Raw genomic sequence first — 12,751 nt, forward strand, 5'->3', positions numbered from 1 at the left:
GTAGCAGGAGAGAGATGATTTCACAATGAATTTTAACACAAGTTGGTCATCCCGTCTATTATTGTTTATTACATTACATGTTACAAAATGTGAACTGAGAATGTGGATTGTAGCAACATCTGAACAATATGAACCAGCATGTGTATCTGTTGTCATTAATGTTACATATCTTTGATGTATAAAACATGTAGGGACACAAATGTTTGTTCTTAAGGTTCTTAGACAGTCAGTCTGCCCCAACCCTTCACAGGCTGGGATGGTTATAACATTTATAGCATGGATATGAACTTGGACAGACATGCAGAAACTATGAATTGGCCTTAAAGCACCCGATGACACTAAATACACAAGTCTGTGTGTGTTATTTCTGTCTTTCCTTCAGAGTACATTTGTGAACCGTCCTGCTCTGGGAATCCTGCCACCTGAAAACTTTCCAGATAAAATTTCTGAAAGTCTTCTCTCGGTTAGTAACACACACATACACTACATAAATCTTCCATTCAGAATTTTAGATAGTGGAAACATAATGGTTGTTCCTATTGTAGTATGACTCTACATGTCTTTTGCTGATCTGAAGTGTTCAGGATCAGTGTTACAGTGCGTCTTCCCTACTGTCAGGTGGCTCCCAGTGGAATGAGTCGTGTTCAGACGATGGCCTGTGGCTCTTGCTCCAATGAGAATGCTTTCAAGTCAATGTTTATCTGGTATAGGGTGAGTGAGCATACAGCGTGTCAGCATGTGTTAAGTATCACCTGGTCAACAAGGTCTTACCGTCTTACCTAGTGTAACTTAATGAGGGTAGGAAAAACACACAGCTAACAGAATAATGTACAGTTTGGAGAAAAGATTTAAACAAAACCTGTTTGTTCTGTTTTTTTAGGTAAATATTGGATTAAATTGTGACTGTTGTGAACGTTTATCTAACCAACCAAATATGAGCTGAGCCTCATCTGTTTATGAAGTTCTAACTAACTTCTTCTAACGCCACAGAACAAAGAACGGGGTCAGACGGCACCATCTGATCAAGACCTCAGCACCTGCATGGTCAACCAGGTATGTGAAAGCAGTCTCACCAGTTGTCATAAGGACTTCAGAATTTCTTGTGCTTCTCTGTTTATTCACTTTCTCCATCTTTCTGTCGTCCTGTCTCAGGCCCCAGGTTGTCCAGACCTCAGTATTTTATCGTTCATGGGATCCTTCCATGGAAGAACCATGGGTATGCTGCAGCCATACACACTATGTTTGCTGTTTTCCAGTTCAGATTTGCTAGTTTTCATTTGTACTGACAGGTCTTTATTTAGGTCTCTGATGCCTGACAGTGTAACATCACCTGCTGTAGCAGGAATAATCTCAGTGAACATCACCTGTCAAAATTCTCCTTTTTACTTACGTTTGACGTTTTTTTTGCATGAAACTTTCTCACAAATAAACTAGAATCACGAGCATGATGCAGAGGTGGTGGCTATTATGATCAAATCAGGTGGTGCTGTTCCGTTTACTAGTTTGTGCAGTTAACAGAGAGTCATACAAACCAACCTTTTAGAGGAAAGTGAGAGAAACAACATAACGAACTTAATGAGGCAGACTGACTGAGAGAAAGCCTTCCAGCACTTGCACAGTACCTAATTGCTGCTACCCATGATCATGTAGCAGCAATCCAGTTATAAACATACAGCACACAATTCATAATAATTCCCACTTCAGATATGTTTAAAAGAGCAATGTAAAACAGCAATACTGTTTTATAGTGGTTAGCAATGTTCCTCAAAGTAAGAAGGACCTGGGTTTGTCTTTGTGGGTTTTCTCCAGGTACTCTGGCTTTCTCCCACAGTCCAAACATATGCAGTTAGAGGATAGGGTTAACTGGTGACTCTGAATTGATATTTTGGAAATTCTAGATTTGAAGAACAACTGAAATTAAAGGCTCACTTATTGAAACATTGAAGATCCATGACTAACAAAAGCTTTTCTTTTGTTAAGGTTGCTTGGCGACGACGCACTCAAAAGTAATTCACAAGCTAGATATACCATCGTTCGATTGGCCGATCGCCCCTTTCCCCAGACTGCAGTACCCGTTAGAGGAGTTTACCAGAGAGAATGCACAAGAAGAGTCACGCTGCCTGGAAGAGGTAAGCTCTAGATACAGTCACAAGAATAAGGAAAACCACGTTCAAAGGCTTTACTTGTTTTGTAAAAGGAATTAGGCAAGTTTAATACATGCCACTGGTTTTCCTCAGGAAAATCTAAGGTATGTACTTACTTAATTTCTAAAAAAGCGTTATTCACAGCTTTGATCAAGCTTAAGTAAAATACATTTTAAGTAGTATTGTATTTTAATGATTTGGGAATCAGTACATCTTTTAAGTTATAAAGCTAAACACAAATAGTTTTGTGTTTAGTTTGTCTGGCTAGAGTTGATGGCTATTTTCATTTATTGAAGATAATTGGCTTTGTAAATTCAGTTTCAACCATTTATTTGTTTGTCATCATTACATCAACTAATAATTTCAGAGATTCACGCAAGAATTGTATACAGCTAGATATACACTCACAGGCCACTTTATTAGGTACAGCTTACTAGTAACGGGTTGGACCCCCTTTTGCCTTCAGAACTGCCTTAATCCTTCATGGCATAGATTCAACAAGGTACTGGAAACATTCCTCAGAGATTTTGGTCCGTATTGCACATCCATGATTCGAATGTCCCGTTCCACCATATCCGTTCCACAAAGGTGCTCTATTGGATTGAGATCTAGTGACTGTGGAGGTCATTTGAGTACAGTGAACTCATTGTCATGTTCAAGAAACCAGTCTCAGATGATTACCTGAGCCTACCTAAGTATTGTCAGCAACAATACTCAGGTAGGCTGTGGCATTAACACGATGCTCAATTGGTACTAATGGGCCCAACGTCTGACACGAAAATATCCCCCACACCATTAGACCACCACCACCAGCCTGAACCGTTGATACAAGGCAGAATGAATCCATGCTTTCATGTTGTTGACGCCAAATTCTGACCCTACCATCCGAATGTCGCAGCAGAATCAAACCTCGTCAAACCAGGCAACGTTTTTCTAATCTTCTATTGTCCAATTTTGGTGAGTCTGTGTGAATTGTAGCCTCAGTTTCCTGTTCTTAGCTGACAGGACTGGCACCTGGTGTGGTCTTCTGCTGCTGTAGCCCATCCGCCTCAAGGTTCAACATGTTGTGCGTTCAGAGATGCTCTTCTGCATACCTCGGTTGTAGCGAGTGGTTATTTGAGTTACTGTAGCCTTTCTATCAGCTCGAACCAGTCTGGCCATTCTCCTCTGACCTCTGGCATCAACAAGGCTTTTGCGCCCACAGAACTGCCGCTCAGTGGATATTTTCTCTTATTCGGACCATTCTCTGTAAACCCTAGAGATGGTTGTGCGTGAAAATCCCAGTAGATCAGCAGTTTCTGATATACTCCCCTAACCCTAACCAGCCCATCTGGCACCAACAACCATGCCACGTTCAAATTCACTTAAATCGCCTTTCTTCCCTATTCGTGTGCTCGGTTTAAACTGCAGCAGATTGTCTTGACCATGTCTACATGCCTAAATGCATTGAGTTGCTGCCATGTGATTGGCTAATAAGAAATTAGAAAAGAAAAACGAGCAGTTTGACAGGTGTACCTAATAAAGTGGCCTGTGAGTGAATATGCATATATTAAAATATTTGAGTGCATATTGTATTGAGAAGAGATTAAAAAAAACATGGCAGCTGTGAGAAAATAATACTATGGTGTGTTTTTGTGTCTTCAGGTGGAGGATCTGATTGTGAAGTGGAGGCAGAAGGGGAAGCCTGTGGCAGGGATTGTAGTTGAACCAATCCAGGCTGAAGGTGGAGATAACCACGCCTCTCCAGACTTTTTCAGAAGCCTTCGCAACATTGCACGCAAGGTAACAGTTGTCACTATGGCAACACTTTAAAACTTGAAAGGGACTGGTTTATTAGCCTCAGACACCACTGTGTTAACAGGAAATGATTAGATGAATAGATTCCAATGGCCGTCCTTTTGCAAAATCATATTTTGTATTAGAGTAATAGTTGAATAATCAGTGCTAAATTGGACTGTATTATCCATTCGCTGTTTAGTTCTTCTCCTGTTAAGGCTGGCAGGGGTGCTGAAGCCAATCCCAGCCAACATTAGACGGGAGGCAGGGTAAAGCTTGGACAGATCACTGAGACAGACAATCTCATTCAACATTCACGTCTACATGCAATTTAGAGTCATCAGTTTGCCTGTATGTCTATGGATTAATGGAGGACATGGGGGGAAACGTAAACTACACACAGGAAGGCAGTCTGCCAGATGACAGGTTCAAACCAAGGACCTTCTTATAGTGAAGCAGTTCAGCAACTGCTGAACTATCTTGCTGTTTATCCCCTATGTTCATTCACTTATGGCACTAAAGGTGCCAATGGTTTGGCTGCAACAAGGCTGAAGGCTAATCATGAAAGTTCAGTTATCATGTCTGTATTTACCATGGGTTCTGTCTGGTCCTTTGCTCACGGCTCTTTCCTATGAAGATTTACTCACTATGCCAGTGAGTGGTACTCATCTTCATCCATCCTTCCCTTTCCATACTTGTATTCTTGATCTGTCTACTTCAGTAACTTTGGCGTATGTCTCTTTTATCTTCTCAGCACGGCTCTGCTTTCCATGTTGACGAAGTCCAGACTGGAGGGGGGACAACAGGAAAGTTTTGGGCCCATGAGCACTGGGGCATGGATGACCCCGCTGACATTGTCTCCTTCAGCAAGAAGCTTCTGACTGGTGGCTACTTCCAGAGGGATGAATTACAGCCCGATAAGGTTTTTAATTTACAAATTTTACAGAGGAAGTGGTCTTCTGCATGCATCAAACTTTACTGACCATGCAAGTGAAAGAGATTAGACCAAAAGAAAAAAGTTTGGTGACAAGCCAATTTCGGTGTCTTATGACACAAAAAAAATTCCACATGGCTACATATGATTCACAGATAGTCAAACATAGACAGTGTTTCTAACAGCTGTGCCCTGGAGACAGTCAACTTGACATCAGTAGAGTTTTGTTTGAACAAATAATTTTTATCATCATTTTTTATTAACAGCTGTGTTTGCTTGTATATGTGTTGTCTTTTTCAGCCATACCGTATCTTTAACACGTGGATGGGTGACCCATCAAAGAACTTGTTTTTGGCTGAGGTTCTAAATGTGATTCACAGAGAAAACCTTCTGGAGGAGGTGACCCGTTCTGGGAAAGCCTTGCTAAAAGGTCTTTATGAGCTACAGGTACTATGTTTGTCTGTGCATGTTTGCATATGTAAAGGGACACCTTCTTTTATTTCACTAATTTATTTCACTAATTTTCACTTTTGAATATAATTTATTTAGGCTCAGAATGGCCGAATTAAGGTGACTCATTTCAGCTGAGTAATATAATGTGAACCCTAATGCTATTCTGTGTGTGTACACACACACAGAGCAGCAGCAGAGAGGCCACAGTAGATTTCACATTTTAGTCAAGTTACATATACTTGTTAATGTATGTTCAGAAAATCCTAAGACTATTTTATCTAAAGTCTTAGCAACCTGCTAAACATGCATATATATGCTATGAGGAATGTTGTTGATCTTATTTACATTTTAGATTTGTTTCCATGGAAATTATCTAAATCATCTGAGGTCCATTCTGACAGCTGGGTGGGAAATACAGATAGAACAGTGCATCACCAGCATAGCAATGATAGGATAAAGCATGTGACTGGATATTTGGAACATTGGAGGTGGTGTATATTGATTGAAATAAAGTTTTCTTGCACTATAATAAAAAGATCAAGTAACAGTATGATGAAGACTTTGTAGGAGTCTCAGTCAGAGTAGTAGTAATAATACAACCCTAACTGCAGTGGTTCTGCTGCATTATTCCTCCTTCTGTTCTTTAAATATCTGTGGGTTTATCAGAACTATTGTGGATGACTGTCGTTTACTTGAATCAGGCTTGTTGCGAACAAGACAAATGTGTATGAACATGACCTAGATTCTTCTGTTCCCCAGGGTCAATACCCCAACATACTGAGTCGAGCTCGAGGACAGGGGACCTTCTGTGCTGTTGATATCTGTGATGATGAAACACGCAATAGCATCATGCTCAAAGCCAGAGACAAAGGTATGAAGTACAATGTGACTAACCAGAATAATCCAGGTTTTTAGTGTATTTTTTATTGCTACATGGCAAACAAGTTACCAGTAGGTGCAGTAGATTCTCAGAAAACAAACAAGACCCAGCACTCCTGATATGCACGCTCTTAAGGCTGTGCAATTGGGTAATGAGTTGAAAAGGAGGGTGGGGAGGTGTTCAAAAAAATACTAAATATTTAGTTTTTTAGAACTGCTTCACATCTGTGTGACATGGAGTCAGCCAACTTGTGGCACCTTTCAGCTGTTATTCCACTCCATGATTCTTTAACAACATTCCACAATTCATTTACATTTCTTGGTTTTGCTTCAGAAACAGACTTTTCGATATCCCCCCACAAGTTCTCCATTGGATTAAGGTCCGGAGATTGGGCTGGCCACTCCATAACATTAATTTTGTTGGTTTGGAACCAAGACTTTACTTGTTTACTAGTGTGTTTGGGGTCGTTGTCTTGTTGAAACAACCATTTCACGGCATGTCCTCTTCAGCATAAGGCAACATGACCTCTTGACCTCAAGTATTTTGACATATGCAAACTGATCCATGATCCCTGGTATGCGATAAATAGGCCCAACACCATAGTAGGAGAAACATGCCCATATCATGATGCTTGCACCACCATGCTTCACTGTCTTCACTGTGTACTGTGGCTTGAATTCAGAGTTTGGGGGTCATCTCACAAGCTGTCTGTGGACACAAAAAGAACAATTTACTCTCATCATTCCACAAAATGTTCCTCCATTTCTTTCTAGGCCAGTTGATGTGTTCTTTGGCAAATTGGAACCTCTTCTGCACATGCTTTTTTTAACAGAGGGACTTTGTGGGGGATTCTTAAAAATAGATTAGTGTCACACAGACGTCTTCTAACTGTCACAGTACTCAAGACTGTCTTTGATCATCCTGGAGCTGATCATTGGCTGAGCTTTTGTCATTCTGGTTATTCTTCAATCCATTTTGATGGTTGTCTTCCGGTTTCTTCCACGTCTCTCTGGATTTGCGCTCTATTTCAAGGCATTGGAGATCATTTTAGCTGAACAGCCTATAATTTTTTTTTTATAAATTTTTTGCACCTCTTTATAAGTTTTCCCCTCTTCAATCAACTTTTTAATCAAAGTACGCTGTTCTTCTGAACAGTGTCTTGAACGGCCAATTTTCCAGGCTTTTAAATGCATGTTCAACAAGTGCTGGCTTCATCCTTAAATAGGGGCCACCTGATTGACACCTGTTTTTTCACAAAATTGATGACCTCACTAATTGAATGCCACACTGCTATTTTTTCGAACACACCCCTTTCAACTAATTACCCAATTTCACAGCCTTAGGAGCGTGCATATCATGAATGCTGGGTCGTTTGTTTTCTGAGAATCTACTCCACCTTCTGGTAACTTGGTGTCATGTAGCAATAAAAAATACACTGAAAACCTGGATTATTCTGGTTAGTCACATTGTACTGCTATTATTTTGAACATAACTGCTGTATCATGTTGCATTAATTTGAAAAAAGTATCCACATGATACAGCGCACAGAGGTGCATCATTTTGGTGGAGCCATCAGCATGTCACTAGAAACTCAGCTATAAAAACTATGTTTAGAAACATTAACTTTATCTTCACCTTTGACAAGCCAAATTGACAGCATAACGTTTTCCAGCTAGAGGCCAGTGTTTTATGCTTAGGGCTGAGATGTAACAGGTACATTCTTCAGATAAAACTTGACTGCTAAAGCTTGATTTATGCTTTTGTTTTAAGCTGCAGAGTCAGGTCTGCATAGTCTGATGTGCACTTCCCCAGAGGTGTAACTATGGTCCAGATCATGTCCTCTGACATCATCTCTATTTTCTGTATTGTGTAATTTTAGTAAAAGTAACTACTGATCAAATATATTGCAAAATTACCTGCTTACTTTCAGGTGCCATGATTTGTAGCACAAGGGGGAAAAAAACGTACCTCAGTGGCACTGCCAACTAGTGGTATGCTACTGTAGGCGTAGGCTCTGCATAGATTCAACACAGAAGCACAAATTTAGCTGAAGTCATATCTAGCCACTTGGCCCTTCACGTCTTCAAAAAAGTAAGACAATGTCCACTGTCACCACTGGTTGGTTTGAAATGCACTCTGGGATACTTATCTGCCTCAAGTAAACATGCAAAAGTAAGCTCCCAAAGCATCCTGGGTAAAAGAGGTACTGGAAAAGCATTTCTTTGACAATGACATGGTTGATGACAGGACAGATAAAAACATCTAAGTGAACAAGGAGTGAGGAATACTTTTCACTATCCTTGTTGTTTACAAGGATTTGAACAACTAGTCACCTAATGTCTGACTATGCTAATGACCACTGAGACTCGTGTAGATGGCTGAAGATTGTTTGAACGTGTTTGTCTTTGGCAGGTGTCATCCTTGGAGGTTGCGGGGATCGATCGATCCGTTTCCGCCCGGCACTGGTTTTCAAGGAGTACCATGTTCACATCTTCCTCAACATCTTTAGTGATGTGTTGGCCCAGCTCAAATAAACCCCAAAGGAATCTGTGTGACACTACATGAGCCTGGCTTGGTCCAGAATGGAGTGATGGGAAACGCAGTCCATGATAAGCACAATCCACACAATAGCACACACAGATCAGACCCCATAGAACCTCTGTTTCAAGATCCCAGCTAGTTAAAACTGGCCAGTCTTAATCTTCTTAGCCAGAAATGATGATGATGATGATGTCTTCTTACACATTCTAACAATAAGACTTATCCAAAAAAACATTCAGAGCACAGGCCAGTGGCTACTGTCACAGTAGCTGAGAATTTTATAGAATGTTTCCATTGAAGTTTCTCCAAACTGACATCCTGTCACACTCTTTACTGCCAATATGACCACTCCCTGTCAGCTTCCTAAAGAAAACAGTCCAACATTTAGGCTTGTTAAGTCGTCTTACCCAAAGTCTGTCCCAGAGAATGATCTTACCTGACTCGGACTGAGACATTTCTCAAAATGTAGCAGTTTGACATTTAGACATTTTGTCACCCATCTGTTTGTGAGGAGTTATTTTGTTTAAGCATTTAGTGGTGGTTCTAGTCTGATTGGTGGCTTTCAAGATCATGGAAGAAGCATGTTAGTTTAAACAGTATTTATTTCAAATGAACATTAAATAACCTTTGAATTGGAGTCTCATCCATGTTCGTCTCTGCTTTTGGTACAGAATGTGACGTCCCATGTGACGATCTGATTTACAAAGCTCGGACTTAAATGCAAGGAGGGAGCCAACAACATGCATAACGCTAGAGCTTTTTGATTTGCTGAATAAAAGTAAGATGTTCAGGGATTTAGAGGCTTAAAATGTGGGTCTGTTCCTTTAACAGGAAGCACAGCATTAGACAAATGTAAATAGAATAACGATGATCCCAACTCCCCATCCACCTCACTTGCATACAGCTTCTTTTAGTACTCACATGCCGGTTTCAGCCCAGGGTCACTGAAGTGAACATATTGTTAGCCTGTAGCAAGGCAGTGACAGTGAGGTAGGGAACATTACAGTTACGATGCTAGTCTGCATGTCATTTAATGCTCGCCATTAGAAATGTCTTTGTTATAATTCTGACTGTTGTGTTGCTTTTTTTTTTTAGGAATGACTTCTCAGCTTGAAATTTTGTAGCCCGGAAAAATGTGAATTTTAACTGGACTATGAAAATGTCATAGATAATTTAGTGCCTGCATGTTACTTAAATGTGCTCTTTTTTTGTTTTTTGCTTCTAACCCAAACGAGAGCAGCCATTGGTACTGCTAATCCAACTAAAATTTCAACACACCGACCCCTGACTGACAGCTTTTTATTTCGGGTCTGATGTGATTTTGATTTGATATTTCAATGTGTTAGAACAGACATTGAATGAAGGATGGAGCATTCTGAGATGTTGAACGCTGTTTGTCTTATAGATTACTGGTGTGGCCCACAAAACAAAACATATACCCTACATAAGCAAAAGTGTTTATATAGGCTATAGGCTGAAATACTACAAATGAAGGAACCCACACAATGAAACCCAAACATCATGGACCTGTGTGTCTTATGAGGTCATTGCTGTTCTCCTGACACCAGACAGCCAAAAACACCCACTGGTGATTGATTTTTGGTACAAACCCAAGTTGCAGCAGCTGTTTACCATCTGGGAAAATGTCCACTACAGTAAATGAGACTGATGCAGTTGCTGCCACGTTACTGGCATAGGTCCATCATACACAGAGGTCAGTGAGCACACACAATCATAATAGAAAGTGTTGTGCAGTAAAGTCTTAAATAACTTTATAAAAACTTGTTGAATTTTCATTATTTCCTAAATCAAGCTGATGTTCTGCTGATTCAGCAGAACGCCGCAGACCAATGTGTGTGAATGTTCCATGGAGCTTTTAGGCAAGTGTAATGAATGTGAAACAGTTTAGAAAAAGTGTTACCACATACTTTTAATCCATATTATTAACTGACTACAGTGTCATACAGTGTACAGTATGTACAAATATATTTCCATCTTTTCACATTCATGTTGCAGAAATGTGATCCAGTAAACTTAGTGTAAAGTATCTGTTCACAGTTTGTTTCATGTGCATTACACTGAACATGCATTACCTGAAGTCACTAGGGTTCGGTTGTACGGGATGAAGGCCGAGCAGTACCATGGTGTTGATGACAACAGTGCCTGTCTCCTTGTTGTCAGTCAGTATTACATACTGCAGTATCAGTGATGGTCTCCTTCAAACATCTTTGACATTAACTATTTGCACTTGTGATCTAAGATAGATGATTATTGATGTAATTATTTTAGATGGCTCTGTTGTTGCTATTAAAAACCATTCTGTCCATGTACTGTGTTAAATAAATGACGTTTTGATTAACTGAGTTTTTTTTTCTTGGTCATTAAAGCTTTTTTTCTACTTATTAACAGTTTTAAAGGCTGTCCTGGAATATTATTACATACAGTTCATTTCAGTGCATTTCAAAAGTAGCTGACCTCGAGGATTCTTTGACATTTTGTCACTGGTCTAGTAATAATTTCCTAACAGGATTCCAGGGGAGTTCTGTGTGAGGAAGGTCACTTTTGAAATGTAACAGGTTACAGATTGGTAGTTACTCTGTTAACAATGCAATATGGAATGGAATGATTAACAGCACAAAGTTATGTCACGTACTACTACTTTTTGATTACATTTCCAACACATCTTGGAACTAGACAATGATGACATACATTTTCAGCATTTGCATCACTGGTAAACAAATGGTTTTTGCAATGTACAGTGATGTTAGAGCTCCTTACTGATTTCAGAAGGAAAAGTGTAGAATTTCTAGCATGATTGATGACGAAAAGAAGGACACACACTGGAAGAAATATAAAATATGACTTCTGTTTTGATTTACTGTTACTGTTACATGATATTCTCAGTGCAGTCTTGTTCGGGGTAATAGATACTATGACCGTGCCAAATTTGAAGTACTTTTTACTGCACAGTTTCAAAGGCAAAAGGAACTAAAAGGCAATGCATAGTAAGAACGTCCCCATGTTTGATGTGCAAAAAAAATCTTGAGTAAAAAAAGCAGTCTAAATAAAATAGCGGAGGATAAAACACAGAGACCTGAATGTGGCTCTCTGTGCGTCTTATGAAATACATCATACATACATACATCAATGCGATATTTTCTTGACCACTAATCTGCGCTGTGGTGCCTCCTACTCTTCCTCACTACGCTGTGTGAATGTTGCATCGTTAACTGGTTAATTCTGTTTAAGTTAGTGGATTCAAAAATGTCCTGATAATGAGATTGTAGTGAGACTGTTTCTGCTTCACGTCAACTCCGTGAAGTTTGTTTCATTTTGTTTCTCACAGAGTTGATGTGGGGGTGTGATTTACTGCATTAGTTTTGTTCATTTGTCTGAAAGGTTTCATACTGTTTGTCATCATATTGTGCATGCTTGAGTTTGCTAAATGGTAAAGCTACATTGTTGTTACAAAAAGAGGAGAGTTTGTTTTAGGAAAAGATAGCAGTGTCTAAACTGGAGAGGGCGATGCTGAGTGTCTCTCCTTTAAAGAGATCTGCACAGAGTTGAGAGACATTTGTTTTCACTTTAAAAAATTACAGTTTAAATAAAGTATAAATAAAGTGTGTATTTCATAGAAACTACACTTTTTTTAAATCTCTGGTACAGCTGCTGCTGCATTTCAACCTCTAGACAAACACAAGCTTTAAGCTTCAGCTTTATTACAAAAAACTCACTGCATCAACCGACAACGCAACTTCAGTTGAAGCTAAATTGTTGTGAGTGTGAAACAAAATTCAAATCTTACACATATTATTTTAAGAAACCATACAGTGTTGGTGTCATAAGCCTTTGTTAATGTGTTTGTTTAAGGCTGAGACAAGCAGGTAAAGTAACAACTGTGTGTTTTGTGTGTTTGATTCCCGTCTTTACAAACACCAGATTTTGTATAATACCAAAATATAAATCAGCCACAGGTTGCTCACAACCTACTGTTGCTTTTACAAATGTGTTGCCGGCAATACT

General features: G+C 39.5%; 1 protein-coding gene across 1 annotated transcript in view; it reads left to right on the forward strand.

The window, feature by feature from the left end:
- The window catches only part of abat (4-aminobutyrate aminotransferase), a 33,306-nt gene extending 22,219 nt beyond the window's left edge, over nucleotides 1–11,087 (forward strand). Inside the window, exons 8-17 of the mRNA XM_026351651.1 lie at nucleotides 383–463; nucleotides 619–711; nucleotides 991–1,053; nucleotides 1,153–1,216; nucleotides 1,981–2,129; nucleotides 3,789–3,926; nucleotides 4,675–4,842; nucleotides 5,155–5,301; nucleotides 6,067–6,178; nucleotides 8,600–11,087. Coding sequence (XP_026207436.1) covers nucleotides 383–463; nucleotides 619–711; nucleotides 991–1,053; nucleotides 1,153–1,216; nucleotides 1,981–2,129; nucleotides 3,789–3,926; nucleotides 4,675–4,842; nucleotides 5,155–5,301; nucleotides 6,067–6,178; nucleotides 8,600–8,721 — 1,137 coding nt within the window. The 3' untranslated portion in view covers nucleotides 8,722–11,087. The remainder of the gene's footprint in view (nucleotides 1–382; nucleotides 464–618; nucleotides 712–990; nucleotides 1,054–1,152; nucleotides 1,217–1,980; nucleotides 2,130–3,788; nucleotides 3,927–4,674; nucleotides 4,843–5,154; nucleotides 5,302–6,066; nucleotides 6,179–8,599) is intronic.
- Nucleotides 11,088–12,751: the final 1,664 nt, after the last annotated feature.

Source organism: Anabas testudineus, chromosome 8 (genome assembly GCF_900324465.2).
Source record: "Anabas testudineus chromosome 8, fAnaTes1.2, whole genome shotgun sequence".
Lineage (NCBI taxonomy): Eukaryota > Metazoa > Chordata > Actinopteri > Anabantiformes > Anabantidae > Anabas > Anabas testudineus.